General features: G+C 34.1%; 1 protein-coding gene across 5 annotated transcripts in view; it reads left to right on the top strand.

Moving 5' to 3' along the window:
* LOC106457774 (alkyldihydroxyacetonephosphate synthase, peroxisomal-like) overlaps window positions 1-13,217 on the top strand; it is an 82,481-nt gene that overhangs the window by 45,784 nt on the left and 23,480 nt on the right. For 2 of the 5 annotated variants that reach the window (XM_022383800.1, XM_013917218.2), the window contains exons 15-21: window positions 1,109-1,158; window positions 4,643-4,712; window positions 6,295-6,356; window positions 7,354-7,543; window positions 11,272-11,329; window positions 11,863-12,015; window positions 12,387-12,658. In XM_022383800.1, the coding sequence (XP_022239508.1) occupies window positions 1,109-1,158; window positions 4,643-4,712; window positions 6,295-6,356; window positions 7,354-7,543; window positions 11,272-11,329; window positions 11,863-11,987 (555 nt within the window). In that variant the 3' untranslated portion in view covers window positions 11,988-12,015; window positions 12,387-12,658. Of the gene's footprint in view, window positions 1-1,108; window positions 1,159-4,642; window positions 4,713-6,294; window positions 6,357-7,353; window positions 7,544-11,271; window positions 11,330-11,862; window positions 12,049-12,386; window positions 13,066-13,217 lie in introns of those variants that run through there. The other 3 variants (XR_002610247.1, XR_002610248.1, XM_022383801.1) reach the window with 3 other exon arrangements.

Below are 13,217 nucleotides of genomic sequence, written 5' to 3'. Positions count from 1 at the left end.
CACTTTATAACGCCCCCACGGCTCAAAGGGCGAGCATGTTTGGTGTGACGGGGATTCGAACCCGCGACCCGCAGATTGCGAGCCGAGCGCTCTAACCACCTGGCCATGCTGGGCCATACGCCATATGAACATGGCTTGTGACCATATCCACAAATATTGTATTTTTTTCCTGAACGTAGCCATTTTGTTATACGTTCCTGTGTCGTTACCACCTGCGATAAAGGTCCTCCAATACAAAACATGGTTGGAGAACATTATATATATAATAGGAATTTTGATTCTTGAAGAGTTTGTTCTTATAAATCAATTTCAAACACTTATATTTCAAATGTATTAACGATTTAGCTACAATATGTTTCTCTTTTTTATGAAATAAAATTTTCTCGCTTACCTTATGATTTATTTTTCTCCCTTAGTATGTAGATTTAATTATTCTTATTTTATCATTTTTATTGTTTAAGTTTTTCTTTACAGGGTTGAAATGTAACAGTTGTAAGACTACAAAACCAATTCAACAAATAACGTTTCACTGGACTGTTGTATTTTTTGATATATTTGTATTGTATTATACATATATATATTCATTCAAATAATCTATTCTGTAACCAGATTTTACACCTAGGTTTTAATGTTTTTTTGTTTTTTGTTTACATCAAGGAGGTTATGCTCTTATTGTATACGCTCTGTTAACGTCGTGATAGTCATGCACTAAATATTAAAATGTCATGATTTTGTTTGTTTGTAGTTAATCACAATATTACACAATGGCATATCTGTACTGTGCCAACCACGGGTATCGAAACCCGGTTTTTAGTGTTATAAGCCTTCACACTTACTGTTGTGCTCCCGGGGGCCTTTTATTCAATTTATTTGGTGTTAAGCGCAAAGCTACACAAAGGGCTATCTATGATCTGTCTACCACGGGTATCAAAACCCTGTTTTTAGCGTTGTTTGCCTATAAACTTACCGCTGTGCCACTGGGAGGTAAATGTTATAATACAGTTTTAAACTCACTACCACAGTGATTCTAGTTTTTCACATAACAATTTTCTCAAATTACTTTTTTATAATCTTTCCTTTTCCTTATTTTCAAACAAACAACATCAAGGACGTCGAAAGTCTGGAAAAAAAGCTTATGTTTTTAGGAAACAAATATGGGTGAGTGCACTTACATTTCACATTAATATTTATGAATGTCAATAAAAGAACTTAAACAAAGAGTTTTATGTTGTAATCGGTAGCTTAACGAATTTAGTAAATAGTAAATTCCACCGAAAATATCTCTCTATAAAGCATGGACAAAGGTCCAATTCCGCTTTTTAAAACTTTAAACTTTTTAAACGTACTTTTAGTTATAAAAATAGAAAACCAAAAACATAAACATTTTTAGGATCTTAATTAAACAATTGTTCTTTTGACTATCAAGAACCCAAATAATTTGTAAAAATGGTGTGATAAAGAAAATAAGTTGATTTGCTCTCACAGTGTGCTGGGACTCGACCGTGACCGTCCCCATTTTTGAAATGAGGACTAGAGAGAGGGATGGTTATAGTCGACAGCACCTGTTGCCTAAATCGGCTACTCTTGTCTGAATAGTATGATTGCCTTCAGATAAAAAACGTACATATAGCTGAAAGTACGACGCGTTTTTGGCAACGTGGCGTCTCGAACCCCAATCCGGTACGCTAACCACTAGTCGACGCATGAGCCTGAAGAAAGTTACTAAAGATATATTTGAGATAAAGTTAGAGTCAAGTTAATATATCTAAGACATAACTTCTCTGTCATATCAGTACATTCGTAAAATAATGCATGCAAAAATAGCTATTGATAGTTTACCAAAAGCATAATAAATAGTTCATTCTACGAAACAAGCAGATTTTATTTTGTTCAAGCAATAAATTTTAACGTCCCTTAGAATAGGTCTATTCGGAACTAGTTCAGTCTTGATACATAGATAAATGTGTATATGATGAACTCCGTTAGAAATGTATATACTATACTGCACCACTTCTTACCACATTTCTTCGTCATAACCAGTATTTTAAATCAACATTGTTTTAATTTAAAAGTAATATTGACGATCTTCGAAAAGTTTGTCTGAGTGCCACTATCAAGTCTCATCTCACCAGTTCGTAAGTTTGTCTGAGTGTCACTATCAAGTCTTATCTCACCACTTCGTAACTTTGTCTGGGTGCCACTATCGAGTCTCACCTCACCAGTTCGTAACTTTGTCTAAGTGCCACTATCAAGTCTCATCTCACCAGTTCGTAACTTTGTCTGGGTGCCACTATCAAGTCTCACCTCACCAGTTCGTAACTTTGTCTGGGTGCCACTATCAAGTCTCACCTCACCAGTTCGTAACTTTGTCTGAGTGTCACTATCAAGTCTCACCTCACCAGTTCGTAACTTTGTCTGGGTGCCACTATCAAGTCTCACCTCACCAGTTCGTAACTTTGTCTGAGTGCCACTATCAAGTCTCACCTCACCAGTTCGTAATTTTGTCTAAGTGCCACAATCAAGTCTCATCTCACCAGTTTGTTATGTCTATTTTTTTGTAAGTGTTATTTTCACTAGAAATGTTACCACGAACGCAATTGTGCCTTGGTTTGGTTTGTTTAGGATATTCGCGCAAACCTGCACAAAGGTTATCTGTGCTAACCGTCCCTAATTTGTATCTTATGAACAAGAGCTATTCGATAGCACCCACTGCTAACTCTTCCTTTACGGCTACTCTCAGTGAAAAGTATTATTTCATCTTAAAACGCAGGTACTTCCGGAGCCCTATTATAATTTTTTGCAACGAAACACGAACCCTTGGGATTTGCAGTCCGGCACGATAACCACTTTGCCTTATCCGGACTGCTTCTCATCGTTAACAAGGTGCTTTTAGCTGAAATATAACATTCTGTGTTTCTGTTTTTGTAACATCTTTAATTAGCTCCAAGAGTTTAAAATTCAGGGATTAGACCAAAAATTACCAACACTCATTTATCTTGTGTTAACAAGTTAACAATGAGTTAACAAGTTGTTGGCACCAAGTACAGCGGAAACGCGAGAAGTGATAGAATCAGTAAAATGTCTACAGGTAATCTGTGGTATATGTGCCGTCCCGGTTATAATAAGCTCTTGTAATTGGTGAAGGTTTTTTGGAGGTCGATGTATGCTTTGCATTCGGGTTTCAAAGATACCCCAACAACTTGGTCATCTATGATACTTAACTATTTCTTTGCGGTCATTTTTTTCCTTAAATGTTTTAGATTATCTAACTGAAAGAGAGTATTCTGATTCGTTCTGGAGAAATCTCCTCCTTTTACTGTCGGTACGGTGCCTTTTGGTTTTACTCTCCAATGAACTGTAAATCTAAGACAGGTAAACCACCGATTTTCCGACACCCTTGGTTCCAGAGCCTTGCCGGATTATCACTTTTGCCAGACCAACAGAGGTCACGTAATAATAATTCAACAATACATCTCTGACCCACTAATTATACCCCTCCCGTGTCTCTAAAGTACCATGGACTGCTAGAAACTGAAGTAAAACAAATATTAAATGTGAATTAAATGGTTAATGAAATACATTAGTACAAGTATAAATGATACAGGTTTATTAGTACAGTATGAATAAAAAAACGTTTATTAATTACTGTACTTACAAAAAATGTTGCAGTAGTACCGCTTCCAAAGTGGCAAATTTTAGAATTTTACTGTTATTATTATTATTGTTATTTTCATGTACGTTATATTTTTAATTCCCATACACTATTATCAACATTCTGTGTTGTAAAAAAATTGAAGAAAAAATCGAAACTAAATATTCCTATCTTGTTAAACTACATATTATTGTCAACATTCATAAAAAAATTCAAACAATTTGATCCACTAGTTTAATATTTATAAGAAAATTTTCACGAGAGTGACGTACTACTTAAAATGTGAGTAGCCCGTCCAGAAAGATCGCACGGCACACGCACCGCCATCTATGGCCGACCAGTGAAGTAGTCTGGCGGTAGCTGGATTTTCAGTTGCGCTCTCGTAATTTTGTCCGGATTAAAGGAGGTACCGGATCATCAGTTTCCCGAAAATCGGTGGTGTACTGATTGCACTCTTTCACAATAAGCGTTGTAAGCACTCTACGGTCTCTCTTACTTAGGATAATTGGTCTTAATTGACAATCTAACCAATAAGTTACGCTCGGACCACTCTACGAGGTTCTATGATCATGTCCAGTTGGAAGTTTGAGGGATTCGTTTTTTTTTTCTGTCCGTCTTTACACGCAATGTACATACATAAAATAAATTAGTCTGTGTAAAGTGATCTGCGTTTCTCTACCGACTTGCTTCATTTTTACAGTATTTTCTTGGTTTTAATTAACCTGGTGTTCTTGATTTTTTGAAGGGGCTTCGGTGGCTAATATGAGTACCTAAAACCAAACAATATATATGTTGGTGAGTACGTTTTTCCGCCAGTAGTGTATGCTAGCGTCACATGAGTCTATTTTATTCTTCTTACAACGGTTACACAAACACACTTCATTTTTGAGACTACGGTAACCGTATCATACTTGTTGTTATAAGAGTGTTTCTAATGTTTTAAGTGTTAAGTTGTATTGCGCCATAACGGTTTGTATTTATATATTGCAGAGGTCTATCTGCAGGGGAGGAGAACGGCAAACGAGGTTATCTGTTAACTTACGTGATTGCATACATACGGGTAAGATATCGAACAATGATGTAAAGGGTAAAAAAATATTCCATACCAGTTTAACAGACACGGATACAGTAAGTGGTTCCCCACTGGGCATTCGATGTACAAAAAAATAATAGCTGATGAAATAACAGATGATAGAAATAAGTATTGATGAATCTGTCTCATCTTGAAAAAGTTTTAAAAGTGTTTATTTAACTTTTAAAAGGTTGCGTACAATTGAAATTAAACTGAAGTCTCTTCTGTAAAGATAATTCAGTTTCATGAATTCAGAATGAATGTAACACATTGTGACCCTACAAGAAGGCTCGAGGAATGTAATGATACAGCCCCTACTCCTAACAATTCTCCAGCAGTATGTACAACGTTGTGACCTTACAAGAAGATACGATACAACCCCTAATCTGAAACAAGCCACTAATAACGTGTAAAAAGTTGGTGGCTTATTTAGTAATAGGAAATGTGTGATTTGTTAGAACTTGAGATTTATAATATTCGGTAGTCGGTGTAAAATTGTAATTACTAAGTGGTGGTAAGTGAATTGAAACTAATGTAAATTAACTGCTTTAGTTTAGTAAGCTTTTCAAATGCCGGAGATTTTATTCTTCCTATGTGGGGTAAGAATTCAAAATAGGGAAAATTTTAATTTTAAAGAACATCTTTTGTTGGCTTAAGAGTACATATTTTATATATAAGTGCTTCTATTTACCATATTTTATATATAAGATATTGTTACAAGTGCTTCTATTTACCATATTTTATATATAAGATATTGTTACAAGTGCTTCTATTTACCATATTTTATATATAATATATTGTTACAAGTGCTTCTATTTACCATATTTTTGTCTCCATAATTTTTCGAAACAAAGAAAGCCAAAAATGCCATAAGAAAACAGGAATAATTCATGACTTGGTGTATTCGTGACGAAGCTACACAAGAGATACCTGTGCTTGTTGTCCCTAAGTTCATACTGATAGATTAGAGAGGAAGCAGTTAGTCAACAGAGCTCGTCGCCAACCCTTGGACTACTATAATTGAATAACGGGATTTGACCGTTTTCCTTATAACGCAGCCTTGTATACTTTGATTTAATGGTTTAAAAATTAGGGTTATTAAGAACCTGTATGTGAAAAATAAAAAATTAGTATCCATACTTAGCTTAAATCTTAAAGTGTTTAAAATTAATCTTCAAAATATGGCCTCATCGACTTAATCTGTTATTATCGCGACATCAAACCCAAAGAAGGGCTTCTGTTTTATGTTTGATTCTATAAGTTTGTTTTTTAAGCTTAAAAGAAATAAATTTTAAATTTCCGCTTTCCCACTGAATTAGAAGCTTCGAGTTTCAATTCATTGTTTTAACTTATTGATTTAGCTTTAGCACGTTTTCCTGCAAGGTATCCTATTTTATTCCTCTTTCTGCATTTAATGTCATTAGGTTTTTAACGAAGTCATTGTCATAGAGTATTGCTTTGTCTTTCCAACTCTGATAGATTTTCAACTTTGATTAAATATTTTAATATAGCATAATGTGTTATAACGAACATTCGTTTCTTTACATTAACTCAGTTTTCATGTTCGCAGGACCTGGCATTTGACTATGGCGTATTTGCAGAATCGTTTGAAACTTCTGTACCATGGGATAGGTATGTTTAGTGAAAATTATAATGTAAACTTGTATATCAATCAGAACATGAAATAGTTAAGATATATTTAAAGTACACGTAATACAACACAGTATAAAGACTCTTTTAAAGACGTCTCTGTGAATGACATGAAATAACAAACATAAATGGGGACATTTCCTTATGTACTACAATAGCTTTTCATCCGAGATGACATATGACAGAAGGGAAAAAATCAAGAAATAGTTGTGGTTTGTTGTTAAGCACAAAGATGCAAAATGGGCTACTTGTACTGTGCTCACAGAGAGGACGTGACTCCGAATTTTAAGTGTTATAAACCTTCAAGATGAGCTATCCCTTGGGGGAGGGAGCAATACAAGTAAACCTGAAGTATAAATGTTAGTAAATAGGTGGAACCATATTAGTCAGTAATGCGCAAACAATTCTGTTCAAGAAAAACTTGACGCAGCGTTCAGTAACTACTATAATATAAACTAAATAAACAATAAGTTCATTCAAAAACATGGCTTGAAAGGTATTTTGCGCAGAAAGAGCAACTTTGTTATAACTTGAGAAAATTGATACTTTATTTAATCTAATGTTTATACTAACAGCCAGTTTTTAAAAGGATGGATTTTAACAAAACGAATCTGTTAGAAATGGCTGAATATATCAGCTTGTTTCTGCGTACGGTAAGTCTAAGGGATTATGTCGCTAAAATCAGGCTTTGATATCCACGTTGGGCACAACACATATAGCCCATTGTGTAGCTTTGTGCACGTTAACAAACAGTTTTTGTGTAAAGAGTAGTAAGCAGCAAAGTGGAGCTCCAGACAGTTTGTATTTAGAGGCACAAACCTACATTAACCTCCCAGTACTGTTTATTGTGCTTACATTATATTATTTATAGGAAGAAAATTAAAATGTTCATTTACCTGTTGTTGTACCATTGTTGATAATGTACCTGCAACTCAAGAGCATGACGTGAGTACAGGGAATATTTTCTTTCAATTTTCAGAGTTTTGGATCTATGTAGAAATGTGAGAGACAGAATTCTTAGAGAAGCGGAAGTACATGGATTACCCTATCAACCATTTATTTCTTACCGAGTAACCCAGACTTACGATGTGGGGGCTTGTATTTACTTCTATATGGGTATTAACACACGTGGCCTTCCAGATCCGATTCATGTGTACGAGGAACTCGAGGTATCTCTTATTTTTATTACTCCTTTTGGAATTACAGTAGATAAAGCTAGAGTGCTTGTCCAATATTTCGTTAAGAGACATGCAATGAATTCTATAGGACAAATATTTTCAGAAGATGAGCACCTTACACTTACAAGAAAGATAAGATGGCTTATCGTTTTTTAAGCTCCAAAGCAACATCATATTTCCCAAATACCCAAGTGTTCTTTCCTGGAGAACTTAGACATTGACACGAACAGTAAGATTTGATTGTTTGTGTGTTGAATTTCGCGCAAAGCTAGACGAGAGCTATTTGCGCTAGCCGTTCCTAATTTTGAAGTGGTAGACTAGAGAAAAAGCAACTAGTCAACACCACGCACCGCCAACTTTTGGGCTATTCTTGTTGACAAAAGAGTAGGATTTGACAGTCACTCTTATTATTATTATTATAATTATTATTTAAATTAGAAGGTTAAGGGTTACGTTTCCAAAATATAAGAGGGTCACGTGATCATTGTGAAGATTTCAAAGAACAAAGTTCTCTGACCAAAATTCAATCTTAAGCATTTCCAGGAGAAGTTAATCTTGTTTCTGGAGGAAAAAACACTTGTTTCAAAATACATTCATGTGATTCTTTTCTATGTTTACCATACATATGATACAAGAAATTATAACAAAATAATTACATGAAAAAATATGTAGCTTATTTCGATTACACTGGGCAACAAACAATTTGCTAGTGCAGAAAACTCACGTGATTCGGGGTAATTTGATGGTGCTGATTTCAAAATTGTAGTCAGAAATTGTCCATCACCTCTAGATTTTGAGTTATTATAATATCTCAATATTTTATCAGCATTATGTGAAATACCATGTAATAACCACAGAATAATAGATTTATGCTGTGAAAGTTAGTTTACTTGGACAGTTTCATGGGTAGAAGGCATACATTTTTGATAACTTCAAACATTGACTGTATTGTATTGGTATAAAATTCCAAATATATTGTTCATATATGCTGTTTGCTCTCGATATAATTGTAGTGAATTGCACCACTTTTGCTTCATTTCCACAGTCAACTGCTCCGCCCGGGAATCATGAAACCCCCACGTGCTTAGTTTGCTAGAACATTCAAGAAGTCCCTCGACTGAGTATAAAAGGGGCGAAGTCATACGTCTCTCTTTCAGTTGTCTCTCCCTCACTCAGTTGGTCACTTCACCTCGCTTCTTGCACAGTTAAAACAAAGACCAATCTTCTTCCTCGCATCATACCCGTGATACAATCAAATTCTGGAAACTTTGTTTTTAAAAATATTTTAGAACTCTAGTTCTGTAAACATAAAGTTTGTATTTTTTAGAAAACCATTTGAAATGCTGGCTGCTTCCACTTCAAGTAAAGTCCGACAGTGCAAAAACCACCCAAATAGTGTCTGCTATATTTGTGGAAAATATATTACAGTTTCACGAAGGAAAACATCACACACACAAGGTAAAGGTAGCTTACTACCATTATTTCGTGTGTAAAATTGGGCACCACATGTATGTTGTACACTTTGCACGTCTGGTTTGACACAGTGGCTGAATAAGAAGAAAACAAGCATGCCATTTGCAGTTCTCATGATATGGAGTGAACGCAAAAATCATTTAACTGTTTGTTATTTTTGCATGACTAATATTTTTGTATATTCAGACGAAACTAAACACTACATTAAATATTCAGATATCGCATCTGCAATGAAACCAGTAACTCATGGGGATGGCCTTCCAGTGCCACATCCATCAGCGAATTACAAAACAGAAGAGTTATATTGCGAAGAAGACAATGAATCCTCTTCATCTAGTAATTATATTCCTGTGGCACCTCAACATTAACTGCCTCGTCTCATCACACAAGAAGAGCTGAAAGATCTGATTCATAATTTGTCTCTATCGAAATAGTATGTGGAACTTCTTAGCTCTCGTTTGCAGCAGTGAAATTTATTAGCTTCAGGAACAACAATTTCAGTTTACTGAAGACACCATCAAAGCTTTGCTTCTCACTACAGAATACAATATACCTTGTGTTTCTGTACAGATGATGATGATGATGCATTAATGGAAAATTAGGTACTGAACATCAACCTCAAAATGGAGATTTTTTATCTAAAGTTAATCTGAAAGAACAATGGGAATACTAAGCCATCGATTCCCGTTGCTCAGGTTGTGAACATGAAAGAAACTTATCAAAGCATGAAGATTTTACATTTTTAAATCCAATTTTCAATGAATAAGTAAAGTTATTCAAGAAAAAGTTAGTTTTATGGTAAATGATAATATTTAGAATAAATCTATCATAACTAGAAAACTAGAGGTGATCAGTAATTTTCAACGTGGTTTTTAGAATCAGCATCTTCAAATTACCAAAAACAGTTGCATTTTTTATAATGGCAGAGAATAATTTATTTTGTTACCTAGTGTTATTAATAGAAAACTTGAGCATAGTGTTTGTTGCCTATGGGCATGATCCCATGACATCATTCCCTGAACAAGACCCTCCCTAGAGTTGAACAAAACCGAAGATGTTAACCAAAGAACAAGCTTGGGCCAGATTTTATTTATCATGATGACATTTTACTTGTTCTATGTAGGATAGAATATAATAAGTTTCTACAATATTTTATTGAAAAAACGATTAGATCGGGGTCTATACACGCATACACTTTTTTCTGCTGTTTGTAGACTGTACATTTGTCGTACAACGCGAAATTATGGTAATCATCTTTATTCACTATTTTAAAGAAACTTACCGCATTTTATCTTTTTATTAGAACATTCGGGTAAGAAAAAAAGTCACAAATTCTCCTCAGAATTTCATATTTTATCAACATGTTTCCTATTGAAACTTAACAAGTAGCAATCAATATTTTATGATATACTTAAAATATTCCGGAAAATCACCGAAAGCTCTGTAAAGTCGCCTTCAGACTTCTATTTTTAATTTCTGTCTCAGTAAAACGTGTACAACCTGTACAAAAAATCATTAAAATATATTCCACAATCACGAATAATAGTAACATTAATAATAGTAACAGGGGCATAAACAAGTTGCTCAACATCTCAGTCATTGACTGGGTGAGAGTGTGTTTAAAATAACGAGCGGAAAAACCTATATAATGTTGATTTACTTCATAATCAAGTCAGTAGGATTATATTTAAATGCAAATTAGTAATCAAGTTATTAATCGTATAAATCTCGCGGTTACATTGCAAAAGTAGCCGGGTCCGGATGGATATTTTACCGAGAGAAATCACCGGACTATAGAGCAGTTTGACCTTACTGTATAACGTACCCACAGCTCTAAAGTGCAGAATGCGATTTTTTTATTGTTTTTTTTTTTGGCGTATGGGGACTCGAACAACAAAACCTCAAATCCACAGTCCGCTAACGTAATGCGAGAGATATGAACTCACTTGTTACAGATATATTGTGTTATGAAACTTGTTTTTGAGCATTATCAAGTACTTATGAATGAAATCTTTACTTGAATGTAGTTAAACGTTAAAAGCACTTGAATGTTATAAAAACGGTAACCCAATAAAAAGCACTGGTATTCATTTATCAAACTCTTAGGTGCATATCATTAATTAAAAACAGGAACATATATTTGTAATATGTTTAAAAAATATTAAACTCAGATTTTTATCTTAAATGCTATAGATTTTATTGGATATTGAGAGTTGCTTTTTATAAAAAGTTACATTATTTTCCAGGCGGCAGCTAGAGACGAGATACTTGCTTGTGGAGGAAGTGTTTCTCATCACCACGGAAGTAAGTACGGAAGTGTTCTGCAAGTTTACTTTCCCTATAATTGCGATTGGTTATAAGAACAAAATGAAAGTTTATTTTATTAGACGTAAGAAAACAAAAAAACAAACAGAAAATAGTCTAGATCCACCAGAGGGAAACTAATTACGGTTATCACGTAGTATACTTGTCAGTTTTAGATCGAGTAAACAACTACTCAGGATGAAATGATATTTTTGAAAAATACATTATATGAAATAGAATTTGCATTAGATGCTTTAATTTTACTGAAAAGCAAGCTTTAAGATGAGTGAAATAAAACTGGTTTGAATAGAATCGAATTGTTTGAAATACATCCATGTGGTTTAATATTGTTTATTATTTAGAAATGTATTAACATGTTTACTTAAGGAACAAAGCTAGTAGTTTAATCATGAAATGTTTCATGGTTGTAATTTTGTTCCCCTATTTGACAATAAGTATTATCTTGATTAAAACTTGTTACAAGTAAATAATACAAATGAATTATTATTACTATTAAAATATACTATTTACAGTTGGTAAGATCCGGAAGCGTTGGTTGAAACAGTCTGTGTCCGGTGTTGGTCTTGGTATGATGAGGGCGGTGAAAGAATACGTTGATCCAAATAATGTGTTTGCCAACGGAAACTTGATGATTTGATCCTTGGAAATTTGACAAACAGCAAGAGGTATCGCATTCCATCTTTATATCAACTTTACAGGTTAGACATACACAATATATACTCATCCAGAAAGTTCTGTAAAGAAGATACGATCATCGGCCTTAATGTTTTTAAATCATTGGATTGAATTTTGAGAAAAACGAAACGTAGAAGATTAAGACTAGAAATCACGAAATTTGATCCTTGCTAGTGAGATTTGTTTCTCCAAATTATGAGAAAATACTTAGAAAAAAAAAGACAGGGAAAAAATTTAACTTCATTTTACTTTTTACTAATATTAGTTTGTAATATTACGAAAATTGTTTCTTTAAATAGAAAGTTATATGTACATTTGTAATCTTTCAATTTTATAAAGTACACTTGCAATATTCTAATAGATTCTTACAAGCAACTCGTCAAGTGTGGTATGATTCTTGGACTGTCCTTAATAAACACTGTCTCATCATCCAGAAACAAACAAACTTATTTAGATGTATACATCATTACATCTCATAACCTTACTTCTATTATAGAACATCTCGTACAACGGCCATGATATACCAATGTGGACACTATAAGTAATCCGTTGATATAAGGTCAGAGGTGATTGTAATTAATTTTGTTATAATTTTAATATATTGAATAATAAAAAAAATTTTTGGACATAAAATGGCACACGGCCAATATACACAAATGTCGTGTAGTTACACTATAAGAAGTCTATATGTATATGTAGAGATACATTTTACCCTTTTCATGTGTTATCATGTATTTTTTACTTTTGGTTTGTTTGTTTGTAATAAACACAAAGCTACAAAATGGGCTATCTGTGCTCTGCCCACCACGGGTATCAAAACCCGGATTCTAGCGTTCTATGTCCGCACACTTACCGCTGTGCCACTGGAGGGCTTTACTTTTGGAAAATTTGAAGAACAACCGCAAAAAACAAAGCCAATCTTTAAACAACTCTGTTCAACTATGTACCAGCTGCCTAGTGTTGGCTAAAAATACGCTTTAAACAACTCTGTTCAACTATGTACCAGCTGCCTAGTGTTGGCTAAAAATACGCTTTAAACAACTCTGTTCAACTATGTACCAGCTGCCTAGTGTTGGCTAAAAATACGCTTTAAACAACTCTGTTCAACTATGTACCAGCTGCCTAGTGTTGGCTAAAAATTACGATTTAAACTAACTCTTGTTCAACTATAGGTACCAGCTGTCCTAAGGTA

Source organism: Limulus polyphemus, unplaced genomic scaffold (assembly GCF_000517525.1).
Source record: "Limulus polyphemus unplaced genomic scaffold, Limulus_polyphemus-2.1.2 Scaffold372, whole genome shotgun sequence".
In the NCBI taxonomy this organism is placed as follows: Eukaryota; Metazoa; Arthropoda; class Merostomata; order Xiphosura; family Limulidae; genus Limulus; species Limulus polyphemus.
Note: the sequence above shows the minus strand (reverse complement) of the source record. Positions and strands in the feature narration are given on the sequence as shown.